Below are 27,868 nucleotides of genomic sequence, written 5' to 3' on the forward strand. Positions count from 1 at the left end.
AGGATGTCTAGGTCAGCTGCCAGCACATCCACTAACCCCTTTGGGCAGGCACAGGCCTGAGGACACAGCTTAGCAAGTGGATGATGGTACCTTGGAGAAAGGAACATGGACTGGGTTTTGGCCCTACTCACCTCTGCAGCCAGTGCATCCTTGTGCAGTACACAGCCTGCACAACTGTCTGTGGCAGGCATGGCCTCATTAAATGTTTTATTGCTATTTAAAATATTATTTTGTCTTTGAAATTATTATTGATTTTGAGTTTGTTCTTTTCATATTTTGAAGCCAATAATCTTTGAATAGGGTAGACTCACATTTTTGGAGACGCTTTGAGGTATAGGTCCTTGGAATGTGTGTGGGTCCTAGGCACTGGGCTCCTGTGTTCTGGGCCCGGAGCCTGCCCCTGGGCCCAGAGTCCCATCTGCAGTCTCTGCTTCCTCAGGTGCCTGTGGCGGGGGCCCCCGGGAAGACTTCCGCTTCTGTGGCCAGCGGAACCAGACGCAGAACAGCAGCCTCCATTATAAGCGGACATCTGAGCTGCACATCTCCATCAAGAACACTGAGGAGGCCCTCATAGTCCATGCGCCCTTCCCTGGAGCCCATCTGGCTCCTAGGTCATTCCCTCATCCCAGGGGCCTCTACCACTTCTGCCTCTACTGGAACCGCCATGCTGGGAAATTGCATCTTCGCTACGGCAAGAGCGACTTCGTGCTGAGTAACCAAGCCTCTGACCTACTGTGCTTCCGGCAGCAGGAGAAGAGCCTGGCCGAGGGGGCCCCACTGTTCGCCACCTCTGTCAGCTCCTGGTGGAACCCCCAGAACACCAGTCTGCCCAGTGCGGCCGGCTTCATCTTCTCCTTCCACAGTAAGGCGACTTCCAGGCACAAGGAGCAGCTTGGCCGAAGGCCTGGAGGCGGGGAAGGCAAAATGTGCGGCGGGGTTAAAGCAGACGGGGCCGAATGTTCCGCAGGCAGTGGGGAGCCAGGGAAGGTGTCCGAGGAGTGGAAGAGTGTGATCCACGGTGTGCTTTGGGGAGGTTTGTGGGAAGTTAGGGGTGAGGGCGGAGGGGCTAAGTGCCATCCAGCGGCTGCGGGGAAGGCCCAGGTAGAGGACGATGAGTGAACAGGGTGGGAGCAGAGAGAATGGAGAGATGGGCCTGCGGGGAAGGCCCAGGTAAAGGACGATGAGTGAACAGGGTGGGAGCAGAGCGAATGGAGAGACGGGACTGGAGGTCAGGAGGCCGAGGAAAAATTCTGCTTCATCAGCATCACCTAGAGTGTTTATCCCCATTTCTCGGAGGAGAAACTGAGGCACAAAGTTGCACAGCTAGTGAGTGAGGGAGCCAGGATCTGAACCCAGCAGCTGACTGGCATGAGGGGATGGGGGCAGGGGTGTGGGGGAGAGCAAGAGGTCAGAGGTCAGGACGCAGCGAGGCCGGAGGCTGACACTGAGGTGTGCAGACTGTGTGTCTGGCTGGGGTGTGACAGGTGTGGTGTGGCCGCTGCCTTCTATTCAGTGCTGAGTGGGGGCAGGGAGGAGGGGGTGGCCCAAAGGAGGTGGAGGCTCTACTCAGGGTCTAGGATTTCCCTGATTCTGGGGCCTTTCAGGCAGCTCCAGTTTGGGGCGGGGCTGCCATGGGCGGGGGGCAAATGGCATTGAGTATGTTAGCAGCTCTGGGCCCTTGGAAATGCTGGGGGGTGGCAGCAGTGGGCCCAGGTGCTGCCCAGGGCAGCAGACAGGGGCCAGGGCGGTAGATGGGGCTCCCCGCCCCCAGGCTGGGATTCTGCCCCAACCTGGGAGGGTTTAGGGCAAAGTCAGGCATAGCTGCAAATTGACTTCCTGAAGAGCAGATCTGGCCTGGCCTTATTTGGTCTGTAGAGAGTTTTTTGAAAACATGAGCCAGGGTTTTCAAATGATCTAAAAATCAGGCTTTCTGCCTTGTAAATTCAGGTGGGAGCACAGGGCCTGCCTTCCTTGCTGGCATAGGGCATGCCCCCTCCCCACATGTCCTTCCTCCCGTCTGCCTACCTCATCCGGGTCCCGTCTGAGCCCTGGAGGTGCCTGAGTCTGCAGCCCTTGGGTGCATGGTACCCGGGTGGAGGGCCTGGAGCCAGCACACAAGCCCCCCACCCCCCAGCTCCTCCTGAAGGGGGCCTGGCTGGCCCTGGGGAACTGGCCCTCCCAGCTCCCTGTGTGTGTCAGAAGCATGCCTGGGTAGGTGTGTCCCAGCCCACCCTGCTGGGGCTGGAGTTGCCGGGGGCTCCACAGGACAGAGCCCCATCTGGCTGGCTGCAGCTCTGAGTGACTCGGGGGAGTCCACTGCACCTCTTGGAGCCTGTTTCCTGCTCCATAAAATGGGGATAGAAGCTTTCAGAATCACAGGAGGGTTAACGGAGAGTGTAATGAGTGTGGCCGGGCACCTCATTCAACAGCCTTTGGTGGGTCTGTCCATCCCTCTCCCCCAGCTCCTCCCCTGAACACCTCCCACAGCGCCTCGGTGGACACATGTGAGCTGAAAAGGGACCTCCAGCGGCTCAGCCAGTTTCTGAAGCATCCCCGGAAGAGCTCAAGGAGACCCCCGTTCACCCCCACGGACCAGTAAGTGTGGGTCCCAGTGTGTGAGGGGGGAGGAGGAGGAGGCATCCCCCAGACCCCGGTAGGGCAGGGCAGGGCAGGGACCTGGAGCAGGCGGCTGTATGGAAACCTCCCCTGGGGCTGGAATGTTCTCATCTTTCCATCTTCTCCGGGAGGAATTGAGATACAGCCCTGGAGGCCAAGCCCCTCCCCTGCCTGAGACGTTAAAAACAAATGTCACACCCACCAGCCCAGGTCAGCCGCACCCAAGCCCTCCTCTCCACCAATAAAGTGAAAAGGATTGACCCATTTTACAGCTCAGCAGACTGAGGCCCAGAGATGGGTAGGGCTGCTCTGTTGCACATAGTGGGTCGGTCCAGGCAGAACTGGGCCCACAACCTGGTGGCCGCGTCCGAGGATAGGTCCCCACCCCCCTCCTTTCCTGTTTGCTCTGACGCTCTGGCTAACTCCCTGCCACCCCCGCAGGTCATTCTGTCTGCCCCACATTCTTTCCTGTGTATCTGCCTGAATCTCTCCTCTCCCTCTGTCTCCCTGCCTACTTGCCCGCCTGGATCCGCCCCTCACACCCAGCAGTTACCCACCCTCTCTCCCCACTGCCAGGCAGCTGCAGAGCCTGGAGTCGAAGCTGACCTCTGTGAACTTCACAGGGGACACGGTGTCCTTTGAGGAAGATCTGGTCAACGCCACGGTGTGGAAGCTCCAGCCCACAGCCAGCCTCCAGGACCTGCGCATCCACTTCCAGCGGGAGGTCAGGGGTCAGGATAGTGGCCAGGGCAGGAAGCAGATGTGGAGGCCGTGAGCACTCCCCTCCTCTGGGCCTCCGGGAGCCAGATGTGTGCTGATGAGGAAGGCCTCAGGCCCAAAGACTACCTCAGTCAGTGGCTACCCGGTGGAACTGAGGACCCTTCCTGATACAGTGGTGGGGCCAGAGGTGGGGAGGGACCTGGTCCCTGCACCGGGGGCTCCTGTGGCACATCCTCGTGGACAGACAACCAACACCAAAATGCCTGTGCCTGCAGCCCTCTTGTGAGCCTGCCCTTGGTGGGCCTAGTTGGGGGCAGAGGGCTACACACCCTGCCTTTCTTATCCCCCAGCACACCAGGGAGCCATAGGCAGGGTCAGTGTCTGAAGCCCAGACACCAGAATACCACGTGATTCTCCCAGGCCCATTTGCCCCTGGGGCCCTGGGCTCTAACGACAAGCGCCCCAGCCAGCGCTGGTGCCAGGGAAAGGAGGGGTGAGAAGGGCTGTTGTGAGTCAGGCCTGGCTTCCTGGAGGAGGTGGGCTTAGAGATGGCAGCGTCCAGGAAGGCATGTGCTGGGGGGATGTGGGGGGAGCTGGAGGCCCACCTCTGGCTGAGCCCCCGTGGGACTCTGGTCTGCAGGGGGAGCAGAGCGAGATCCTGGAGTACTCGGTGCTGCTGCCCCGCGAGCTCTTCCAGAAGACCAAGGGCCAGAGGCAGGAGGCTGAGAAGAGACTCCTCCTGGTAGACTTCAGCAGCCAAGCCCTGTTCCAGGTATGGGGCTGTCGTCCTCGGGCCCTCCCCCGGGGGAAAACAGCTTCTGTCTGACGGAGAGGTGGAAGGGTAGGCATGGAGCCCAGCCCCTTCCTCCAAGAGTCCTTGTAAAGTCAGAAATCGGACAGCAACGTGCAGGTCTCCCTGGGAGATTTAGACCTGGGAGAGTGTTATTCTCACTATGGTGTAAATGACTACCCTCGCAAGAATCTTTTTCCAGAGGGAGACTCAAAATCTGGGAGCAATGTGCTGGGCAGAGACAGGAGTCTAGAAGGTCTGGGGAACTTCTGAGCTTTTCTCAGTCCTGAGCCCCCTCCCTACCCTCTTCCCCCACCCCATATACCTAGGACAAGAATTCCAGCCAGGTCTTGGGGGAGAAGGTCTTGGGTATCGTCGTGCAGAACACCAAAGTAGCCAACCTCTCGGAGCCCATGGTGCTCACCTTCCAGCACCAGCCACAGCCGGTGAGTGTGAGCAAAGAACCAAGGACACAAGGGTCCCCGTTGTCCATGTCCTCCTGTCCCCCTCTCTTCTGAATCACTTGTCTTTAACGAAATGACTGACTGGCTGAGGGCATCGGCCAGTCAGGTACAAAAGGGGTGGGGCCCTGGCACTGACTCCCTCAGCCTGGCTGGAAAGGAGTAGACTGTCGTGAGACCCACTCCCCTTCTTTCCTGTCCCTACAGAAGAATGTGACTCTACAGTGTGTATTCTGGGTGGAAGACCTAACATGTGAGTGTGGAGGGGCCTCTGAGCTGGGCAGGTACCTGGAGGCAGGTACCAGGGGGTCCTGGAAGGTGGGGGAGATGGAGTTAATCAAGGGGGGCTTCCTGGAGGAAGGTGGGCTTTGAAGAGGGAGTGATGTCAGGCTAGGGATCTGCTGAGGGGAGCAAAGGCTCAGAAGAGTGATGCAGTCGTGCATTTGCGGGGTATAGTGGGGTGCTGGGCTTGATCTCAGAGCCCCATGCTGACCCCTCCTCAGTGAGCAGCCCCGGGAGCTGGAGCGATGTGGGCTGTGAGACCATCAGGAGAGAGACACAGACGTCCTGCCTCTGCAACCACCTGACCTACTTTGCAGTGCTGATGGTGCGTGGCCCCCTCCTTCCCTGCTCCCATACACAGGCCGGGTTCTTGCTGTGTGGCCGCCACTTCTCGCATATGTGTCATCCATTCCTCACAACAAGCCCCGAGGTGACTCCTGTTGTTGTCCCATTTTATAGATAAGGAAACTGAGGCTCAGAGAGGTTAGGCAATTTACTCAAGTTCACACAGCTAGTAGTAAGTAGAAGAGCTGGTCTCTAAAGCCCTTGTTCTTTATTCCCAAAATTTGGTGCATGATAAAAATGCAGGTTCCTGGTCCTAACCTAGGATTCTGATTCCACAGGGCTGGGTGGGGCCAGGAGTATGTTTCTAAACATACTCAAGGGGATGCTGAGGCCCTTGTGATGGACTTCAGTGCCCCCAAGATCTCAGAAGCTGTGTGTCCTAGGCTCATTCTCCCCAGCTCTTAGGACCCTAGCATCTGAGGGACCGGAGTGGTCTTCCAGCTCTCTCTGGGCGTGGCAAGCTCACTGCCTCACAGGAAACTTATTTCTGTTTTGAATGCTACAGAAAAATAATTAGTGCCAGGACAGAAAAGGGATTCTCTGGTGGAGGGTTCTTGACCTTGGTGGGACAGGGATCCATTTGAGAATGTGGTGAAAAATGCACTCATGGGACCACACTCTTCTCAGTTTGGGGGGCAGGTGTGGTTCATAGACGCCCAAGGCTGTCCAGGGACCACGGGTTAGACCGCCATCTGGGCAAACCCTCAGTGTCGAGTTGGGGGCACTGAGGCCAGCCCTGACCTGCCTCGTGGACCCAGGTTACCTCTGTGGAGGTGGACGCCATCCACAAGCACTACCTGACTCTCCTCTCGTACGTGGGCTGTGTCATCTCCGCCGTGGCCTGCGTCCTCACCATCGCTGCCTACCTCTGCTCTAGGTAGGACCTGGGAGCAAGAGGGAAGGGGGCGGGGAGAACCTCCATTCCAGGCCCCCGGGCTGGGGCCCCACGTTGAGGGAGACCCACCCTGGAGATTGGCCTGACCCCGAAACGTGTGTATAGTTTTGGAAGCCCTGGGAGGTGCATCCAGCTGACCCCCAGGGGGGCATTTCCTGCTCAGATCTGTGGTGTTTGGGTAACATAGCATTTCCGGTTTACATTAACTGTCAACATTTAAAATTGGGAGAGTTGACATAAGAATCTAGATTCCCATCTTCGAATAACCAGATGTGCTACCGCTGGGGGCACATGGTAATATGACAGTGATGGTAATGATAACGGTGGACACTTACATCAAGCGGCCCACATGCCGCTCACTGTTCTAAGTGCTTTACACGCGTGAACTTGGTTCATCCTCGCAAGGGCCCTATGGAAGAGTGCTCAGAGAGAGTAAGTGACTTGACTGAGGTCACACAGCGGGGAAGTGGTAGCAGCAGGCTTGAACCCAAGCAGGCTGGCTCCAGGCCCACAAGGCCTGGGTTAGCGGAGCTGCCTGGCAGTGGCCGCTGTGGACAGGTAGAGCCCCCAGCCCCTGTTCCCTAGTGCCTGTTTTGAGGCCCGACCCCCTGGCTCCATGGAGGCGTGTGTCACCCCAGTCGTTGGGGTGCCGGCTGAGAGAAGGGCCGCCTTCAGTGGAGTGAAGAACGCCTCCACCCACCCTCAGACCGGCTGTGTGTGGGGTCTGGACTGGCAGTGCTGGGCTCGGCCTAAACTGAGGCCCACCTGTAGTTGGGCCCTGGACCCGTCTGCGTGGAAGGGAGACATCCTTAGTTCTGCTGTAGAATGAAGACTCTTGGAGTGTGCTCACTGTTCTTGCGGGGACCGGGGAGGGTAGAGCCGTGTGAAGGCCACAGCTGCGCACGTGGTGGGGCTGGAGCAGGCGATGAGGGACGGCTGGCAGGCTGAGTGGAGAGCTGGGGGTGAGGGCACAAGCCCCTCCCAGCACCTGCCCATTGATCACAAAAGTGCCCCAGGACAGAGGGACAGGAACCCTTAGGGACTGAGCACCTTATCTGTGCCGGATGCTTCGTATCAGTGTAACTCTCACCCCAACCCTGCGAGGGGGGCCGTCCTCCCACTTCACAGATGAGTACACTGAGGGTGAGGGGGATGGGGCCAGCCTAAGGTGGTGCCTCAAGTTAGGGGTAGGGTGGGCATGGGGATCCAGGATGGTAGGTGTTCTTCTGCACTCTCTGGAGCAGGCAGTGGATGGTGCCAGGCGGACAGAAAGGCTGGGGACAGGAAGGCTGACAGTGCCCTGCACCACACAGTATCTTGGGATGGGAGCAGGACGTGCACACACAGACTTGCAACCTCAAGGACACAGGCCACACAGCGTGTGCTCACAGATGCTCACAGTAGTGCAGACAGACAGGCAGACACAGAACATGGGTGGCATGGATTCTCCAAAACAGCAAAAAATCCAGTCTTTCCCTTCTGACTTTGGGAGCATCTGGTTGATTGTAGCGGCTGATTTGTCTTCCTCGCTGTGCTTGGTTAAATCTGCCGTTAGATGCACACACGGTGCCTGAGCCTGTGGGTGTTGGACACATGGAAGGTGCACGGGGACAGAGCCTAGCTGTAGCCACGGGAGGCCGCGTGTGTGTGTGTGTGTGTGTGTGTGTGTGTGTGTGCGCGCGCGCGCGCGCGCGTGTGTAGCCTGGGAAGGCTGCCTGGAGGAGGAGGGGTGGGCAGGCATACCTCCCTCCTCCCTCCTCCCTCCTCCCCCCTCCCCCCTCCCCCCTGCCTTCCCACGCTGGCCACCAGAGTGACCCTGACTGCCCTACCTCCACCCTCCCCTGTGCAGGAGGAAGTCTAGGGATTACACCGTCAAGGTGCACATGAACCTGCTGCTGGCCGTCTTCCTGCTGGATGTGAGCTTCCTGCTCAGCGAGCCGGTGGCCCTGGCAGGCTCCGAGGCTGCCTGCCGCGCCAGTGCCATCTTTCTGCACTTCTCCCTGCTCGCCTGCCTCTCCTGGATGGGCCTCGAGGGCTACAACCTCTACCGGCTCGTGGTCGAGGTCTTCGGCACCTATGTGCCAGGCTACCTGCTCAAGCTGGGCATCGTGGGCTGGGGTGAGTTGGTGGAGGGGGTTGGTGGGCCCCCCAGACCTGCCTTTTCCTCTTGGTTTCTGGCAAAACATGGGCACCTGGTTCCACTTCTCCACCTACCCCTCTGACCATTCCCTCACTGCTTCCTTCACTCACCCATTCTCAGGGGTGGTTTACCTTGGCTAGGTCAAGGTCCTCTTCAGGAAGATGAGGTGATGAGCCCTGTCCCCACGAAACGCTTACATACTCTCTACATCTGTCACTCTTTTACAAGTGGGGTTTGCAGACGGAGCCACCATGTATGGATGTGCAGGTTGTGCACTGCTCAAAGGCACCCAGCTGTGGATGAGTGGGGCCGTAATTCAGTCCTCACCTGATTCACCCAGGCTCATGGTGGCCCTGCCTGTGGATGCCCATGAACCTCAGGTAACAGGTTCCCCGTGGCTCTGGTATTTGTTCTTGGCCGACAGCAACCCAATTCACCTGTGGCCCAGACCTCTCTTTTGTCAGACCTGGAGGCCCAGGGGCACACACCACAAGTCCTTGAACATTGCACAGGCCCACCGACCTCCACATGTCCCCGACCCCAGCTTGCGGCTCCTCCCGTGTTTCTCATTCGGCCCTTTCTTGGTTCACTTCATTGATATATATGAAATTCCTTCAGAGTTGGTTCTTTGTCAAAATCCAGGTGTTTGGTGGTGGGCAACCTTCCAGGGAGCTCTCAATCTCCACCTCATGGACAAGGTTGAGGCCCAGGGCAGACATCCCCTCGGGGTATAACTCTAGATGTCCCCTGTTGAACTGTCCTCCACCCCACCAATGTCCTGTCTGCTCCTCCAATCTCTCCTTGTGACAGCCAGCCCCTCAGCAGGGAACTGCAGGCCCTTTCCCCTAGGGGGCCCCAGGATGCTGAGGGTGCAGGGGTAAGGTCAGGGGAGATGGGCTCCCTTTATGAGAAACCAGAACTGGAAAGGAGAAGGGTGGGTCCGAGCTTGGAGGACCTGCCCCAGATGGGACTGGGTAAGCTCTGGGACCACAGGTCTGAGAGGGGGTCTCACCAGAGGGAAGGGGAGGGCAGGCCTCAGAGGGTGGGAGATGGAGCTCCGTGCTTTGTTGCCTGCAGGCTTCCCCATCTTCCTGGTGACGTTGGTGGCACTGGTGGATGTGAACAACTATGGCCCCATCATCCTAGCTGTGCACAGGACCCCAGAGAGTGTCATCTACCCTTCCATGTGAGTGGCTTGTGCAGTGGGGGCAGGAAGGTGGGCCTTATGGTGCAGAGGTCAGAGAGTAGTAGCCTGGGCCCAGGCCACGCTGACCAGGAGACTCCTGGGTGCTAAGCTGCTGGAGGTATTGGGGTGACCCTTTTCTCAGGGAGGGTGAGAACGGGCCTGGATCTGCCAGTCACTTGCCAGATGACCTTGCACAGGTCCTAGCCCCTCTCTGGGCCTCAGTTTCCCCACTTGCAAGTGGGAGTATGGGTTGGAGCAGCTGAGCCTCCAGCCTGTTCCTTTGCTGCACCCTTCTATCCTCTTCCCCATGGAAAAATGGAAAGGCTGAGACCCAGAGAAGGCAGGAATCTACACCACGCTGCTCAAAGGCACCCAGCTGGGGGATGAGTGGGGCTGAAATCCAGTCCTCCTCCACTCACCTAATTCACCCAAGCTGGTGGTGGCCTGGCCTGTGTGTCCCCCTGAACCAGACTAGAATCCAGGGCTCCTGAGCCCTAGGCTAGGAAGGAACCCTTTCCATTCCTTCAATGTCTTGAAAATTTCAGTTGATTTTGCCTCCCTTTGTGCCATCTGTATTATTATTTGTTTAATTTTTTTCTTTAAATCATCTGGCTTGTTAAATGTATTTTTAAAAAAATTATATCAACTCTAAATGGGAAATAAGCATTACTTGTCATGAACAGTGAGTAGTCATGAAAGCAAACACAGGAATAAGGAAACCCTGGTACTAAATTCTTGATGAAAGCAGTGGGCCTAAAGTCTGGCTTTTTTTGAAAAGGGAGACCAGCAAGTGTTAGAGGTGTTAAAAACGTTTTAGGACCAAATTAAGCCTTTCTCTTGACTGCAGAGAAGGAATAAAGGAGAATTGAAAGGAGAGTGGCTTTTTGGCCCTTGAGTCAGTGGTGTTTAAAGCAGCTGCCCTGTACTCGGGCTCACCGTGGTGCCTGCCCAGGGCCCAGGAAGCACCGTGCCAGCCCGGCCTTGCAACGAACCTTCGCGCCCTTGCCCATAGGTGCTGGATCCGGGACTCCTTGGTCAGCCACGTCACCAACCTGGGCCTCTTCAGCCTGGTGTTTCTGTTCAACATGGCCATGCTGGGCACGATGGTGGTGCAGATCGTGCGGCTGCGCCCTCACGCCCAGAAGTGGCCCCACGTGCTGACCCTGCTGGGTCTCAGTCTGGTCCTCGGCCTGCCCTGGGCCTTGGTCTTCTTCTCCTTTGCTTCTGGCACCTTCCAGCTTGTGGTCCTCTACTTTTTCAGCATCATCACCTCCTTCCAAGGTAGGCATGGAGAAAACCCCACCCCCTGGCCCAGGCAGGGTGCCCATACATAGAGCACAGACCAGGGAAGGGATGACCCAGATGACCTGAAGGGCCTTCTTTGGACCTCAGCCTTCCCATTCGTAAAATGGGGGCATCCAGGCCATAGTTGACAAGCCTTTGTTGAGTACTTATAGTGCACAGGCCCTGTGTTAAGCCCTAGTGCTGTAGTTGTGAACTGGTCGTGCAAGGGCCTTTTGCTTCCACAGAGCTCATCTCTACTGGGAAGGCCAGGTGTGACAAGCAAGGTCGCAGACATCAAAGGGCATCTAGGAGAGGAGGGAAGTAATAGTGGGCGATGTTGTGGACAGTCTGAGCTTGGGTGGGGGACACTTGGGGGAGGGAAGCCTCTCTGTACAGGAGACATTTGAAGACAACAGAAGGATCGAGCCATGGAGAGATCAAGGGCCTGTTACTCCAAGTGTGTTTCTCAGACCAGCAGCATCGGCATCATCAGGAGCTTGTTACAAACACAGACTCTGGCCCACCCCAGGCCTGCCGAGTCAGAATCCTCCTTGTAACAGACGCCCAGGGGATGCAGCGCATGGTACAGGCTGAGGAGACCTGGCCTAGGGGTGGAGTGCTCCAGGCAGAGGGAGAAGCATGAGCAAAGGTCCTGAGGCTAGAACTAGGTTATGTGTTGGAAGAATAGTGAGGAGCACGGCTAAGGAGTAGTGAGGCGGGGGGGGGGAGGGGCTGGATCATGAGGGCCTGGCTTGATGCCATCAGGGTCCCTTCCTGCTCTACCTGCACCCCTCTACCCCCGCCCCCCGACATCTCACACACACACATATTCACACACACACATATACACACACACCTACCTTTGTTTTTGGCCACGCTGGGTAGGGAGGAGGCCTTGCCCTCCCTGTTTTCCTGCCCGAGTCCTCCCCATTGCATGGGGTCCCCATGCAATGGGAGTGGTGTGTGAGGGAGGTGAGTCTTTGTTTTCTCATCTGTGACGTGAAGGGGACTCTGTAGGGATTATAAATCATGCTCATAAATGCACACATTTACTGAGCTATTAATAAATCACAGTATTATGATTTGGGGAGGAGCGTATCACATGGTACTTAAGCAGGTGGGCTCTGGAGGCTGACCACTGCTGCTTGACTCCTGGCTCAGCCAGGCCCCTTATCTTCATGGGCCTCCGTCTCCTCGTTTGTAAAACAGAAAAGTAATGATGAGGTCTGATCTCAAGGAACCTGGAGAGAATGAAGTGAGATGACGTACAGGGCACTGCCCAGTGCCTGGCGCATAGCAGGTGCTCCGGGGATCACATCGGTGTGGGGAACCTGTGTAGGGAGGAGGACAGGGGCAGATCTGGGTCCAAGGAAGGGAGCGGGGTTGGGCTGGGGCTGTCCCCAGCCTCTGAGCCCTGTGCCCCCCACAGGCTTCCTCATCTTCCTCTGGTACTGGTCCATGCGCCTGCAGGCCCGGGGTGGGCCCTCCCCTCTGAAGAGCAGCTCGGACAGTACCAGGCTCCCTATCAGCTCGGGCAGCACCTCGTCCAGCCGCATCTAGGCCGCCAGCCCCCCGCCGATGCGAGGAAGCAGAGTTGTGGTCTCTCTTCACTGCTGCTTGCGGCCCCTGCAGCCAGGCCAAGCCAGCCGGAGACTTGAGAAGGCCCAAGGACCTCGGAAGGATGGGGCTGTTGCCATGGCAGCCAGACTCCCAAGCTGGGCCTTCTGAATTGGCCGGGGGGCTACTTGCCTCTTGGGTCCAGCTCAGGGGGCTCAAGGCTGGTCTTAATGCACCACCACTGGACTGGCCCTCACGGCTGGAATCTGCAGGCCTTGGACCTTGGAGGCTGGTGGCATCCTTGGCCCTGTGCCCCAGCCCAGGACAAGAATGTGCCGTAGCTGTTCTGTCTCTGGTGATCACCATGAGGGCGCTCTGTAGCCCCTGTCATTTTAATCTAAGGATGGCCCGCAGGGGAAACGAGTTGGGGCAGAGCTTTGAGCCAGACCCCTGGAGGAGGAGCATTCCCTCCCTGGAGCATAATGACAGCCCAGGGAGGGAGCCGGGCTGTCGTTATGCTGGCCCTCTGAGCCCAGGGCAATCACCCTTTGTCAGCCTCCCCAGCCCTCCCTCTCCCCTTCCTGGTCCTCCCTCTCCTTGGACCTCCTTAGCCCTCCACTCACAGCCCGGAGTCCCCAATTCCAATGCTGGATGTTGGGTAGTGGTTCCCAAGAGCTACCTGGTGCCTACTGTAAACCTTTATCTACTGCATGGGCGTTTGCCTGCCCCTGACTTGGCTTAGTATAAACGTTCTGGGCTGGGCTAGGCCCATCTTCCCATCTGGCCCTCTCCACAGCTGCATCACCCTAGCTCACCACTGCCAAGCCGACACCTCACAGGGGCCCGCAGCCGCTCCCGAAGCCCTCTTGTGGCAAGAACTGTGGAACGTAGCAGTCCAAATTGGTTTCCACCCCAGCATTCCAAAGACTGAGACACGCCTCCCCTGGTGATGCTTGTAGAGCCTGACACGCTCCGTAGAACCCCTGCAGATGATCTTGAGCACACCTCGCAGCCCATCACGGTTAATTCTGTTGGACACAGGTGGCCAGACCTGGTCGCTTCCCCTGCGAGCTCTCAGTCTAATGTGGGAGGCATGCATGAGACAAGAACTCTTAGAGGTACAGGCACAGAGTTGGGGGAGCCCTCATTCCTGGCTGGGACTCCAGGAAGGCTTCCTGTAGGAGGCAGCATTTGATCTGGCTCTCAGCCTTAAAGATGGGGAGGATTTTCTTTGTAATTACCAGTTCATTTGTCTTCATATTAAAAAGAAGTACGTGTTCATCGTAGAGAATTTGGAAGCTGTAGAAGAGTACATAGAAAAAATAAAAATCAGCTGTTATCGCCTAACCAACCGTGGCAAGAATTTCCTTCTGAGCTTTTTCCTGTGCTTCTCTTAAGAATCAATGATAAAAAACACCTGGGGGCCAATGTGTGAAAGACATCTGCTGGAAACGTTGTCAGGGCAAAGGTGGGGGGAGGAATGGCAACTGGGTGTCAGTGCTGGGGGAGCCGCGCCTGGTCTGTGGTGAACTGAAGGTTACGAGCCCCACGCAGAGGATGCAGCTGCTGCTCTGCTGCAGCCGGACGCCACCTCGGAGGGTTGAAGGCCCGTGTAGCCAGACTGCCTGCCTTTTATGACAAATAAGAAATCCAGATCGTGCTGGTGTAAAATCCCCTGATTTAAAAAAACTTGGCTAATCCAGAATATTCTCTGGTCAAAGAAATCACGTCTGAGGGCTGAATTCAGCCCTTGGCTGGTCGCGGGACCTGTGTAACCAGTTTATTGCCCGGTGTGAAGTGGACGGGCTGCAAGAATGAAACGACTGGACTTTTCTGCCATCGCTGCCTTACAAACTGGTCCCGGCAAATTTCTCCTCTCCATCCTGTGACACAGGTGAGGCAGGTCAAATAAGTTTCTGTCCCCCTTCAGTTATGGGAGCAGTCTTGTTCGATCACGGCTCTCAGTGTCCAGGTCTAAAGGTCCAGCACAGGTCCAGCCCAGGCCCACACCTGAGCCTTCCGCCCCTGGAGTCTCCTCCCTCCTCTCCTGGCTGCTCTGGGAGGAGCGCAGGCTGGGGAAAGAGGCAGCTCTCTGCAGTTGGACGGGAGGGGTGTGAGGTGCCTTGGTGGCTAGGAGTGGGCTGGCAGTGGTGCGATGAGCGTGAATGTGGGATCTTTGGGGACCTGCAGGGACCTTGGCACATGGGAACCCCCTGCCCCCTGCCTCTCTTCCAACCCCTCCTCCTGCTGCTTCCATTGGCCTCTGCCTCTACCTTCTCCAGGTGGTGGACTCCTCTTATGCCCCAACCCCTGAGGACAAACCTTCCCCACAGTGTCCCGGTTGAGCAGCTGGGTGGGATCAGAGCCAGCTCCGCTCTCAGAGACCTCTCTCGGGTCTCTCAGACCCCCATCACTTGGCTAGACCTGAGGGGATACCTACCCCATCCTCAGGGAAGGAAGGGACCCAGCCCCCTCCCCCGGGCAGGTGGGACTCCCCTCAAATTCTCCCACTTCAAAGAACTCTCTTGACACCTACTTTCTGTTTCCGAGGGCAGCTCAGGTAGTGGGGCTGGGGTGCTGGGTCGGGTCCCATCCTCTCGTGACCCGCCCTGCACGGGCCACCTGACAGCTCCGTGGTGCTCCTTGACACTGATGGTTCTTATCATGCGCTTCTCTGGGCTGTGGGACTTTGGACAATAGGACCACTCTTCCCACCAGGACGTAGCCAGGTTTGTTTCCCCTTTGGAGTGGGAAATGGATTAGAGTGGCCAGGGTGTGAGTGCTGGCCAGGCCTGGCCAGAGTACTGGAGGCCTCGCACCTGGAGACAGGTGCCCACCTGGAGCCGTATGGACAAGCTGGGGGTGGGAGGTGGCAGAAGGGGCCAGCCCCCGTGGGGCCCAGGAGAGGTGACCCTCCCTCTGGCTCTGCCGGACCCTCCCTTGTCACTTTGCCAAGTCCCCGGTTCTGTCTTCCCAGGTGTGCTGCACACGATCTGGGTCGTGGTCTGCAGGTCTCCAGCCTCTTCATTACAAACAGGCATCCATGAGCCCCTCTGGAGGGCCCAGGGGCCGGGTGGGTCTCCAGTGGTGGGCCTAGCAGGTCACAGTTCACAAAGCCGTCCACCCTCTCCCCTTGCCGGGACGTGCGGCTGGGTGGGAGGAGGGGCATTCACCCTCCCAGCCATCCCTGCAGAGGAAGTGCCTGGGGCCCATGTCACATTCCCACCTGCCACCCAGGCCCCATGAGTGGCCCTGACCCTCCCCAGGCCCAGAGGGCTTAGCAGGAAACTGAGTCCTGTCTGGACACTGTGTGGGAGGAAGGGGAAATAGAGGCCAGGCAGGGCTGGGCGGGTCCCCATTAGACCCCAGGGTGGAGCAGGGCCAGCTCTGACCGTGTGGCCCCGAGAGCGGATGCCGGTGATGATGTACTTCCTTGGCAGAGCGCCCTTCACCTTCTGATCTCGAAGCAGCCAGCCAAGGGCCCTGGCCTCATCCACATGGCTTCCTTGGGGCCACCACAGTGGGGGCCTTGGTGGTCAGCCCTTCCCCTGCCTACATACTGCACCCCATGTGTGTTTGCTGCCCCGCTTCCCATCTGGGCCACCCGTGACCCGCTGGTGATGGTGATGCTAATTTCACAGTACTGATAATCATGATAGTGATAATAATGGCCACGCTCACTGACTGAGCAATTCCACAGGCATCATCTCATGAGTTCTCCCCATGCCTCCTGAGAAACTAGCCTCCTTAGCAGAGGCGGGCTCACGCAAATGGGCTGCCAGGAAGTGGCCAGGACAGATGTCAGCCCAGGCCCGACCAACCCCCAGGGCCCACGCTCCGGGCCCCCCCCCTCCCCGCCCTGCCATCCTGCCCCTCCTGTTATTCAGTCTGCTGGGTGGGGGGGCGGGGCCTCCAGGCCAGACGACTCCTCTCCTTCCCGGACCCCAGCAGGCGTGGGCTTGAGCCTGGTCTTGTTCAAATCACAGGCATGAATGAGGGAGTGCGAACACTCTCCACATCTTCATCCGCATCCCTATAGCTAGGCCCTGCGCCCACCGGTCTCCTCAAACCCCAACACAGCCCTAGGGGGCAGCCGCACTGCTATATGCGCTTTACAGAGGAGGAAACTGAGGCTCAGAGAGGCCCCCAGCTTGTGAAAGGAGGATCTGAGGTAAGAGTTCCTGACTCCAAAGCCTGGGCTCGCCGTCACTCCCCAGGGGCCTGCTTGGGTGCAGAGGCCTCTGTGGCCGCTGAACCCCAGCCCCGCAGCACCCATCCAGACGAGGCCTTGGGAGCAGCACCCCTGGGTGGGTTCAGCAGCTCCTGCCGAGTCGGGCCCACTCTGCAGGTGGTCATGGGGCGGGGTGAGACTAGGAACACTGCCCGGTTGCACACACTCACCTTTCACAACCCAACCGATGGTGCCATGGAGCAGGAAGGGCGTGGGCGGGGCCACAGGAAGCGGCAACGCTGCGGCCACGGCGCGGGGTGGGGCCGGCTCATTAGAGCCTGGGAGCTGCGGGACGTGCAGCTGCGGGGCTCCGGCGGGCGTGGACCAGGCTGGCCAGGGATGGTGACCCGCGGGGCCCTGGGAGTCCTGCTCCTCCTGCACCTGGCCTCAGGTGAGCAGCCAGCCCCTTACGCCCTCCGGCCAAGCCTGGGAGACCAAGGGTCGGGGACAGGGAGGGCGTGTCTGGAGCAGGTCCTCCGAGGAGCCCAGCTGACGGCCGTAGCACCTCCTCTGTCGTCGGGGTCAGTCCTGCTCTCCCGATAAACTTTGGTCAGCACTGGTCTCAGGTCCCCTTTGCTTCCCCACAGCGCCCTGGAGATGGGAGAGCATCGGGGGTGCGCCCACACTTCGTCCCTCAGGCTGCGGCTCCCCGACAGGCCTGGCTCTGGGACACGGGTGGGCCCAGGACAAATTCTTCTCCAGCTGGCCTCTGAGCTCCAGGGGAAGGCGGCTGGGACCCTCGAGGCTGAGGCCAGGCCGGGCCTGCACGGCCCTCCCCGCACCCCGCCCACCCCCGTTCCCCGTCACGCCGGCTCCCCTCCTTGTCTCCTCAGCGGTCCCCTGGTCCTCAGTCACCCAAGCCGAGAACAAGGCCCTCCCTGACCCTTCGCTCTCGGCCTTGCCCACAGCCAGGCGGTGGTTCTCCAGAGGCAGCTCGAGGGCGCCAGGCCTGGCCCTTGCCGTTCCGCTCCCAAGAAAGCCGGCCCCACCCCTGGCCCACCTGGCCAGCTCTCCCTGGCGCTCTGTGCCGTCTGCAGGGATGCCCTCGGGCAGAGGAAGCTGCGTCCTCCCCGTGCACCCATCTCCGAGCCTTGCCTGCTCCTGCTGTTTCGCTCTTGGTTCAGTGAGTGGCCTGCGTGCCTGTCCCCCACCCCTGTGTGTGTCCAGCATGCGGTCACACGGCTTTGCGCGTACGGACCGACCTCTTTTTGGGGCTTAAAAATACCCTCGTCTCTTCAAATGTTGGGAGATTCAGGGAAAAGCAAAGTTTAGTCTGTGGCTCCAAAAAGTGTGAAAAATGGCCGGGCCGTCCCAGCGGGATGGCGGCAACACCTGATGGATTAATTAACTTCATAACCACTAGTGGCTGTTGCTCGATCTCATAAGGACCCTGGGCCCCTCACGAAAGATGTAATTTTCTGGTCGGGCCTTGAAGGCTCCCCCGAGTGATGGAGTTTACCCTATGGTGATGGGTGCTCTGGTTCAGCTGTTTAAACAGTGTGAGGAGCCCTGAGAGGTTTATGTCTAGAGGGAAGGCTCCTTTTTTTTTTAAAATTCATTAATTAATTAATTTTTGGCTGCATTGGGTCTTTGTTGCTGAGCGTGGGCTTTTCTTTAGTTGTGGTGAGCGGGCTGCTCTTCTTTGCAGTGGCTTCTCGTTGCGGAGCACCGGCTCTAGGTGCGCAGGTTTCAGTAGTTGTGGCATGTGGGCTCAGTAGTTGTGGCTCGCAGGCTCTAGAGCGCAGGCTCAGTAGTTGTGGTGCACGGGCTTAGCTGCTCTGCGGCACGTGGGATCTTCCCAGGCCAGGGCTTGAACCCGTGTCCCCTGCATTGGCAGGCGGATTCTCAACCACTGCGCCACTATGGAAGCCCGAGGCTCCTTCTTTTGTGGACATTTTGGGGCAGTTGCCATGTGTTCATTTTCTCTTTCATTCATTCATTCCAGAAGCGCTGGTGGAGCCCTCTACTCAGTGTCAGGCCCTGTGCTTATATACCATGTGGTCCCTGCCCTCAAGGGACTCACAGTCTAGCAGAGTGATGGGATGCTTCAAAAGAGTCCAGGGCATGGTGGGGGCCCAGAGGGAAGCAGACACACTCTTTAATAAAGGGATACTTTACCAAGGACGTGTCAGGGCTGGCACAAGGGACAAGACGCTTGTTGGCAGAGGGAAGCAGGCCACTGGTGGGGAGCCTTAGGGAGGGGCGAGTACTGCCCTGACCTCTGACCTCCTCACCCCCCCCAGTATGAACCCAGATTGAGGTGGTCCTTGGAGGCCAACCTCTGGGGCAGAGCGGGATGGAGAAGAGTAGGGTGGGTCTGGAGGGCCTCTCGCACACAGGCCTGGGTCAGGCTCTCCCTGTCTGGGCTAAATGCCTCTTCTAACGTCTTCCAAAAATAATTGCAAAAACGAAGTTTCATAATCTTCTCTGCACCAGGTACTTGCCAAGAACTTCACGAGCCCAACGGCCCTTGTGAAATTTCATGGCAGGCCAGGAGGGAGGCTCTGTTAACACCCACCGAGTTGCCCCCTGCACCCAGCACCCACGTGTGACCCCTCAGGCATACAGAGGGCTGGGATTACAAAGAGGATGGTGCCTTCCCCGGAGCTGACAGTTTCCTCCCCCTCTCTGCTCTTCTTCCCTCTTTTTCTCTTTTTCTCTTTCTCCTTCCTTCCCTCTTCTTTCTGTCTCCCTCCTTTGTTTAAAAAGCAAACATGGATGTTATTATGCACATGCTCATCCCTCATGTGATTTTTCCCATTAAACATGTCATGAATATCTTTACAGTCTAACAGAAAACTGAAGTTCCTTTACAAGCTACTTCAAACATTGTCACATATAGGGCTAATTATAAGATCCACTTGAAAATGTTATTTTTTTACCTACGTTTACCCTAACTTTGGTCTGCCATTATCTTTACTGTGTATTTTATTTTTGTCTTAAAATTTAACTAGTTTCATTTAATGTGAAAGTAATATTGTGCATAATTTTTTTAAAAAAATCAAACACTGGAGAAGGGTGTGAAAAAATGAAAAGTAAATGTCTCCCTGCCCATTTCACCCCCAGTTCCTGGTGGGCCAGTCAGAAACGTAAAGGTGCAGATTGTCAAGACCCAGCCCCACTGCCCCCATAAAGGGTACAAGAAAGCCGTCCATGGAAAAAGACATACAAATAGATGCTCAAACTGCTTCTTAAATTAAAATGAAATTCCATTTTACCCCTCAAACTGGCAAAGATTTGAAAGTTTGGTAAAGTCTAGGACTGTGAACATGTGGGTAAATAGTCACTCTTGCCCACTTTTGGTGCGAGTGTAAATAGGTGTAGCCATTTTAAGAAGGAAATTCGATAATACTTAGCAATTTTTAGAAGTTCATACATTTTTTTTTTTTTTTTTTTGCGGTACGCGGCCCTCTCGCTGCCGTGGCCCCTCCCGCTGCGGAGCACAGGCTCCAGACGCGCAGGCTCAGCGGCCATGGCTCACGGGCCCAGCCATTCTGCGGCATGTGGGATCTTCCCGGACCGGGGCACGAACCCGCGTCCCCTGCATCGGCAGGCGGACTCTCAACCACCGCGCCACCAGGGAAGCCCAGTTCATACATTTTGATACAGAAATTCAAGGATAGGAATGTTTTCTATGAATTCTTAACATAAGCTGACAAAGACGTAAGTAGCGTTATTCAAAATAGTAAACGAAACAAAACAAAAACACCCTAAGTGTTCACCAACAGGGGACCAATTGAAAAAGCATAACAACACCCGTATACTGAGATAGTATGCAAGTATATAAAGAATGAGATGGGTATGAGTCCAGCTCAGGTTCACACAGTTAGCGTAGAGGGATGGAGCTGGGGTTGTAGTCCACACCACCAGACTCTGGAGCCTGAGCTCCCCTTCCCGCTGCCTTCCCATGCAGCCCATTCACACTTTGCATCCCTCTCTTAGATCAGAAGAATTCCGCAACCATGCATGAGGAGTCAAGACAACCCTGCAAAGGACTCATCAATGCAATCCGATTTGACAACTTCGGCCTTAAGGACACTGCTAAGTGCTTCAAAGCGTGTGCACCGTCAGGGAATGAACCCTGCAATCTGGGAAACTTGCAGAGGTAAAGGGCCCTCTGAGATGGAGAAGGAATCTGGGGGCTCTGGCAGGGGTGGAGTAGGGAGGCTGTTAAGAAGGGATGGAGCTATCAGCCCTTTTGGACCCAGAAAATGCTGCTCTCATCTTACCCTTCCACCTTGTTTGACACCCACATCCCCCCTGACCACCAAGACCCTATGATCTAGGGGATGCAGAGGTGAAATTAGCCCCTGTCCCTGTCATTGGGAGTTGTAGAGGGAGAGACATGGCCCCAAATGATGGTGATTCTAGAGTGTGATCATACAGAGGGTAGACAAGGCACCAGGTTAGCTCAAAGGAGGGAAATCTGCTAAGGCTTCACAGATGAGGCCACCCATCAATGGGTTTTGAAGGCTGCATAGGAGATTTCCCATTGGACTCAAGCAGTGTTAGGGGATACAGGGAGAACTACAGTGCTTTGAACTGTGAAAGAGTAAAGTGCTGGGGATGGAGGCAACAATGGGGAGGTTGGGTGGGGGGGTTGGACTGGAAATCTAAGCAGGGACCAAAGTGTGAAGGGTTGTGTAAACTATACCACTGCGGGAGGGGGCAGGGCAATGATATATTTTAAATACAGGAAGAGCATAGTCAACTTTGCATTTTTAGAAAGATGGCTCAGGCTTCAGGGAAGTATATGAGGGTGGTGATGTGACAAGAGACGTGAGCAGGTAGGATGCAACTGTGGTGGTCTGGGTAAGAGTGAGGGCTGAACAACCACCAGCACCACCACCAATTGGCACTGTGTACCTGGATAGGAGGGATGGGTCAGAGACATTGAATGATGTAGAATCAGTGCGATCAAGAGACTGATAAGACCAAGAGACCAAGAGATACTGGATTAAGGGAGAGGAAGGGGTTTGGAATACAGCATCTCCAAGAGTCACCTTCAAAAGATCTTTGCCTTTCTCCCCTCCTCTCCCTTCCAATCAGAGTTACCCATCCTCTTCTGGGATACTCAGGACAGGCTTGTATGCACTCAGTATATATTTGTTGGAGAAAATGAGTGAAAAGTTTATGTTCTCAGACTTGGTGTTAGCACAACAATCTGATTGAGTGCCATCACTTCAGTGGCCTGAAAAGGCTCCCCTGAGTACCTGCAGCTGCTCCGGGAGCTTCGGATCTCCAAGCAGCTGTTCAGGAGGCTCCTCTTTGTGCTGCCTTATGGAGGGCTTAAACACCTTGGGGAAAGTAGGAGCTCTGACATCAGAAGATGTGGACTTGGTTCCCAACTCTATCACTTCACCAAGTTATCTCCTTTACCTTTACAACCCTGTGAGGTAGGTCCTGTTATCAACCCTTTTTTCAGATAAGAAAACTAAGGCTCCCATAGGTTAAATAACTTGCCCACGTTACACAACAGGTAGGTAGCAAAATCAAACATGAACCTAGGTCTGGAGGGCAGTAGGGGAGGTGTACAGTAATACAGACTAGGGTCAGACTGGCAGTGCTCAAAAGTGGAATTGGACTTTGGACAGGTTAACTTTCAGTTTCCTCATCTGTAAAATGGGGCTGAAATAACACCTGACTTGTAGAATACTGCAAAGATTAAATACATAATTCAGACACGTTAGCTGTTATCATTATCTTACCAGCATTGTCATTTCATTACTGTTGCAAAGCCTTTATTCTTGATCTCTCTCCTATACCTTCCTCCTGGGGTGGTTGTTGAGATTAAAGGAGATTATGCATGGAAAAGTTATTAGCAAATAATAGGAACTCAATAAATTTGAGTGTTCTTTATTTTCATGACTCTTTCTGATTATAAAAGTAATTTTATATATTTTTTTAATAAATTTATTTTATTTATTTATTTTTGGCTGCATTGGGTCTTTGTTGCTGCGTGCAGGCTTTCTCTAGTTGCAGTGAGCGGGGGCTACTCTTCGTTGTGGTGTGCGGGCTTCTCATTGCAGTGGCTTCTCTTGTTGCGGAGCACAGGCTCTAGGTGTGTGGGCTTCAGTAGTTGTGGCACGAGGGCTCAGCAGTTGTGGCTCTCCGGCTCTAGAGCGCAGGCTCAGTAGTTGTGGTGCATGGGCTTAGCTGCTCCACGGCATGTGGGATCTTCCCAGACCAGGGCTCCAACCCGTGTCTCCTGCATTGGCAGGCAGCTTCTTAACCACGGTGCCACCAGGGAAGTCCAGTAATTTTATTCTTCATAAAATATTTAGAAAGTAGCTATAAGAAGGAAAGTGGAAAATTCCCCTTCTTACTATCCAGAGATAATCATTATTTTCATTTTGGTATATTTCTTTAGATAGATAGATAGACAGATATGGATGGATATAGATAGCTATAGATATATCACATACCTCATTTATCCATTCTACTATGTTGATGGATAGTAACATTTGGGTGGTCTCCAGTTTCTGGCTTATACAAAGAGTGTTGCCGTAAATATTTTTGTTCGTGTATTTTGGTGAATGTATGTATTTCTGTAAGGTATATTCCTAGGAGTGAAATTGTTGGATCATAGGGCAGGCATGTGATTAGCTTTAATAGAAACTGCCTAACAGTTTTCCAAAGTTCTTGAACCAAATTTCACTCCCACAATCAGTGTGTGATAGTTCTAGTTGCTTCACATCCTTGTCAGCACTTGGTATTGTCTGCTTTTTCATTTTAGCCATTCTGGCAAGTTTGTACTGTATCATATGGTGATTTTAATTATATTTGCCTGATTAAGTTTAACTTAATCTTTCATATATTTATTAGACATTTTGATATCCTCTTTGTGAAATGGCCTTTTAAGTCTTTGGCTTGTTTTATGGGGTTGTTTTAATTTTTCTGAGTGATCTTTAGGGGTTCTTTATACATTCTGGTTACATGTCTTTGCAAATAGATACACATGAATATGTTCTCCTTCATTGTGGATTGCCTCTGCATTCTCTTAGCGTTGTCTTTTGACTACAGACAGATATTCTTAATTTTAATGTAGTGTGATATACCAGATTTTTACGTTATAGTTAATGCTTTGGGGTCTTATTTAGGAAATGTTTGCTACCCCAGGATCATGAAGATACTCTTCGATGTTTTCTTCTCAAAGATTTATTGCTTTATCTTTCACGTTTGTCTCTATGATCCACTAAAAGAAAGTAAAATACTGTGGAAAACTCTTACTTTTCAGAATTTTCAGCTTAGCTAGTGCCTCTCAGACTATATAGAGTCTCACAATTCTGAAAAATGTCTGGAGGAGAAATCAGCTGTACATTTGAGACCCTTCGAGTGCCCAGGTTTATTTCTTCACCCTCTGCACCGCCCCAACACCACCACCAAGACCACCAAATGCCCTGTTTATACTTGACAAAGTGCTCTTGTGCCTGTTGGCAATCCAAACCCAGCCACAGTCAACCACTGATCTGTCTGGGCATTTTATATAAGGAAACCGTACAACATGTTGTCTTTTGCATCTGGCCTTCTTCACTTAGCACGTTTTTGAGGTTCATTCATATTGTGACAGCAGGGCATTTTTTTTTTGCAGTTCGCGGACCTCTCGCTGTTGTGGCCTCTCCCGTTGCGGAGCACAGGCTCCGGACGCGCAGGCCCAGCGGCCATGGCTCACAGGTCCAGCCGCTCCGTGGCATGTGGGATCCTCCTGGACCGGAGCACGAACCCGTGTCCCCTGCATCGGCAGGCGGACTCCCAACCACTGTGCCACCAGGGAAGCCCAGCAGGGCATTTTTTATGACCAACAGTGACCTCTATTCAGATGAAGCTCAAATTCCCAGCCTTTTGTCCATGCTTAGACAAAGGACATGCTTAGAATGAGCACATGTCCCCGGGGGAAGAAAAGCAACAGCAGATTTTCAGTTCATTTCTCTATGATGCTCCCTCTGCAGAATTTTAGCCCCTCTCTGCTTTAGCAGCTCTCTGATGGCGTTAAACAAATTATTTCTGTATTATATCTAGCTTTTCTATTTGTTCTCAGTGAGAGCATTGATCCATCACAAATAACTCCACCCTACTCAGAAGCAGAAGTCCAAAGCCTGAATTTTTTCCAAGAAAATCTATTTTGAGGTATTTTATATATATATATATATATATATATATATATATACACACACACACACACACACACACACACACACACATGACAGCAAAATGCATACATGTTAACGGTACAGATCAACAAAATTTTACATATTTATATACACATCCTTTAATTACCACCCACATTAAGTTATAAAACTTTTCTAGCCTCACAGAGGGGTCCCTCATGCTCCTTCCCCATCAACAGCGCCACATCATGGTAACCATTATTTTAAGTTCTATAACCAAGTATTGATTTTTCCTGTTCTCAAACTTCCTATAAATAGAATCACGTAGTGCATACTCTTTTGTGTCTGTCTTCTTTCCCTCATCTGTATGCCTGAGTTTCATCTTTTTTTGTTGTTTTGTTTTTTTTGTTTGGTTTCTTTAGTCTATCCATAGTTTGCCCTCATTGCTGCCATATAGTATTCTGCAGTATTAATATACCACTATTTACTATCTCTTCTACTGTTGATGAGCATTTCCATTGTTCTGATTTGGGGCTGTCTTAGTTCAGGCTGCTGTAACAAAGTACCATAGCCTGGGTGGTTTAAAAACAAATTTATTTCTCACAGTTCTTTAGACTGGAAGTCTAAAATTGGGGTTGGGTTCTGGTGAGAACCCTCTTCTGGGCTGCAGAGTGCAGACATCTTGTACCTTCACATGGCAGAAAGAAGGATGAGAGAGCTCTCCAGGGTCTCTTTTATAAGGGTACTATCCCGTTTATGAGGGTTCTACTCTAGTGAATTACCTCCCGAAGTCCCCACTTCCTAATACTGTCACGTTGGGGGTTAGGATTGCAACATATGAATTCGATGGGGCAGGGACACAAACATTCAGTCCATAACAGGGGCTATTATGAATAAAGCTGCCATGAACATTTTTGTACATGATGAATTTTGGTAAGCACTGACATGGTGACTGTATCCATTTACACTCCCACCAGCAATGTGTGAGAGTTTGAGTTATCCCACATCCTTGTGATACTTGAGTCTTTTTTTTTTTTTGCGGTATGCGGCCCTCTCGCTGCCGTGGCCCCTCCCGCCGCGGAGCACAGGCTCCGGACGCGCAGGCTCAGCGGCCACGGCTCACGGGCCCAGCTGCTCCGCGGCATGTGGGATCTTCCCGGACCAGGGCATGAACCCGCGTCCCCTGCATCGGCAGGCGGACTCTGAACCACTGCGCCACCAGGGAAGCCCAATAATTTGTTACTTTTTTATCATTGAGTAATATTCCATTGTAGGGACATACTTCATGTTTATTCATTCACCAATTGATGAACATTTGGATTGTTTCCAATTTGGGGTTATTACAAATAATGCTGCCATGAACATTTGAATTCAAGTCTTTGTGGACATACGTTTTCATTTCTTTGGGGTAAATACCTAGGAATGGAATTGCTGGTATATATAGGAAGTCCATGTTTAGCTTTATAAAAAACTGCCAAACTGATTCTTCAAGTGGCTATATCCTTTGCTTTCCCATCAGCAGTATAAAAGGGCTATAGTGTCAATACATTTTTGCAGTATTGTCAGTATTTTTGGTTATAGCCATTCCACTGAATGTGGGTAGTATTTCACTTTAATTTGCATTTGACAAATGACTAATGATGTTGAGCACCTTTTCATGTGCTTATTATCCACTGGTGTATTTTCTTTGCTGAAATGATTATTCAGATCCTCCCCTCTTTTTTTTTTTTTTTTTTTTTTTTCCCAGTACGTGGGCCTCTCACTGTTGTGGCCTCTCCCGTTGCGGAGCACAGGCTCCGGACACGCAGGCTCAGCGGCCATGGCTCACAGGCCCAGCCGCTCCGTGGCATATGGGATCTTCCCGGACCGGGGCACGAACCCGTGTCCCCTGCATCGGCTGGTGGACTCTCAACCACTGCGCCATCAGGGAAGCCCCTCTTCCCCTCTTTTTAAAAATTGGGTTGTCTTCTTATTATTGAGCTTTAAGAATTCTGTACGTAATCTGGATACAAGTCCTTTATCAGACGTATGATTTGCAAATATGTATTTTCTCCCAGTACATGTTTTGTCTTTTCATTTTCCTCCTAATGTCTTTTGAAGATCAAAAGCATTTAATTTTGATAAAATCCAACTTAAATTTAAAACATATCAAAGAAATGTTCATTTAGCCCACGATTACAAAAGTTTTCCTCTAAGTTTTCTTCTCTATGTGTATGGTTTTAGCTCTTATAATTAGGTTCATTTTGCATTTGGAGTTCATTTTCTGTGCACAGTGTGAGGTAAATGTCTAACTTTATATTATTACTCTCATTTTGCATTTGGATATCTAGTGGTTTCGGCACTATTTATTAAAAAGACTATGCTTTGTTCATTGCATTGCATTTGGGAGGGCATTTCATTGAACAGCCAAATAGAAGTTCCTGGAATGTCTTCTTCCCATTGAGATAGTAAACCAGAAACAAACGACGTTGCTGGGGGGAAATGTAGAGATTAATGCTGCCGTGAAAGGCTTTAATGAAGCAGGAGTGATGGTGATACCTATTAACTCCATTTAACTCACCAGAAGTCAGGTGGATCTTGGAGAATGACTATGGACCGTCATTAACTTAATCAGGTGGTGAGTCTAATTGCAGCTACTGTCCCAGATGAGTATGTTTACACAAAGAAATCAACACAGCCCCTCACAATTGGTATACAGCTATAACGTGGCTAATGTCTTTTTCTCCATACAATTTTTCAAGGACTGCCAGAAGTAGTTTGCTTTTACTTGGCAGAGCCAAGAGTATACAGCCACAGTGTTCCCTCGGGGTTACGTCACGTCTCATTGCTGTCATAAGATAGTTCACAGAGAACTCATTTATCTTGACATTCTACAGAGTCCACTGTATTGACAACATTATGCTGATTAGATCTGATGAGCAGAAAGTGGCAAGTTGTGAAGATGCCTTAGGAAGACATATGTGAACTAGAGGGTAAGGGACAAACTTCACAAGAATTCAGGGTCCCATCACCTCAGTGGATCTCCTGGACATTCAGAGGACTAGAGAATATCAATATATGCCCTCCAAGGTAAAAGACAAGTTGTTGAACCTCACACCACTTACAATGAAAAAATGTATCATGCAAACATGAACCAAAACATATCTGAATAGCTAAATCAATATCAGACAAAGAAGATGATCCTTAAATTGGTGTCAACTTTATAATTAAAAATGCAATTGTAGGGGCTTCCCTGGTGGTGCGGTGGTTGAGA

General features: G+C 53.3%; 2 protein-coding genes across 15 annotated transcripts in view; both read left to right on the plus strand.

Moving 5' to 3' along the window:
* Positions 1-13,623, plus strand: part of ADGRG1 (adhesion G protein-coupled receptor G1) — a 40,055-nt gene extending 26,432 nt beyond the window's left edge. For 4 of the 6 annotated variants that reach the window (XM_060131785.1, XM_060131784.1, XM_060131786.1 and 1 more), the window contains 12 exons: positions 440-862; positions 2,463-2,595; positions 3,166-3,340; positions 3,977-4,108; positions 4,456-4,572; positions 4,795-4,840; positions 5,091-5,194; positions 5,973-6,091; positions 7,959-8,227; positions 9,327-9,435; positions 10,448-10,716; positions 12,149-13,623. In XM_060131785.1, coding sequence (XP_059987768.1) covers positions 440-862; positions 2,463-2,595; positions 3,166-3,340; positions 3,977-4,108; positions 4,456-4,572; positions 4,795-4,840; positions 5,091-5,194; positions 5,973-6,091; positions 7,959-8,227; positions 9,327-9,435; positions 10,448-10,716; positions 12,149-12,279 — 2,027 coding nt within the window. In that variant the 3' untranslated portion in view covers positions 12,280-13,623. Of the gene's footprint in view, positions 1-439; positions 863-2,462; positions 2,596-3,165; positions 3,341-3,976; positions 4,109-4,455; positions 4,573-4,794; positions 4,841-5,090; positions 5,195-5,972; positions 6,092-7,958; positions 8,228-8,477; positions 8,630-9,326; positions 9,436-10,447; positions 10,717-12,148 lie in introns of those variants that run through there. The other 2 variants (XR_009537223.1, XM_060131787.1) reach the window with 2 other exon arrangements.
* An 81-nt stretch (positions 13,624-13,704) lies between these two features.
* ADGRG3 (adhesion G protein-coupled receptor G3) overlaps positions 13,705-27,868 on the plus strand; it is a 34,998-nt gene continuing 20,834 nt past the window's right edge. For 6 of the 9 annotated variants that reach the window (XM_060131791.1, XM_060131794.1, XM_060131795.1 and 3 more), the window contains exons 1-2: positions 16,787-16,898; positions 20,450-20,612. In XM_060131791.1, coding sequence (XP_059987774.1) covers positions 16,847-16,898; positions 20,450-20,612 — 215 coding nt within the window. In that variant the 5' untranslated portion in view covers positions 16,787-16,846. Of the gene's footprint in view, positions 14,171-16,262; positions 16,448-16,786; positions 16,899-20,449; positions 20,613-27,868 lie in introns of those variants that run through there. The other 3 variants (XM_060131793.1, XM_060131792.1, XM_060131796.1) reach the window with 3 other exon arrangements.

Source organism: Lagenorhynchus albirostris, chromosome 19, assembly GCF_949774975.1.
Source record: "Lagenorhynchus albirostris chromosome 19, mLagAlb1.1, whole genome shotgun sequence".
NCBI classification, from domain to species: domain Eukaryota; kingdom Metazoa; phylum Chordata; class Mammalia; order Artiodactyla; family Delphinidae; genus Lagenorhynchus; species Lagenorhynchus albirostris.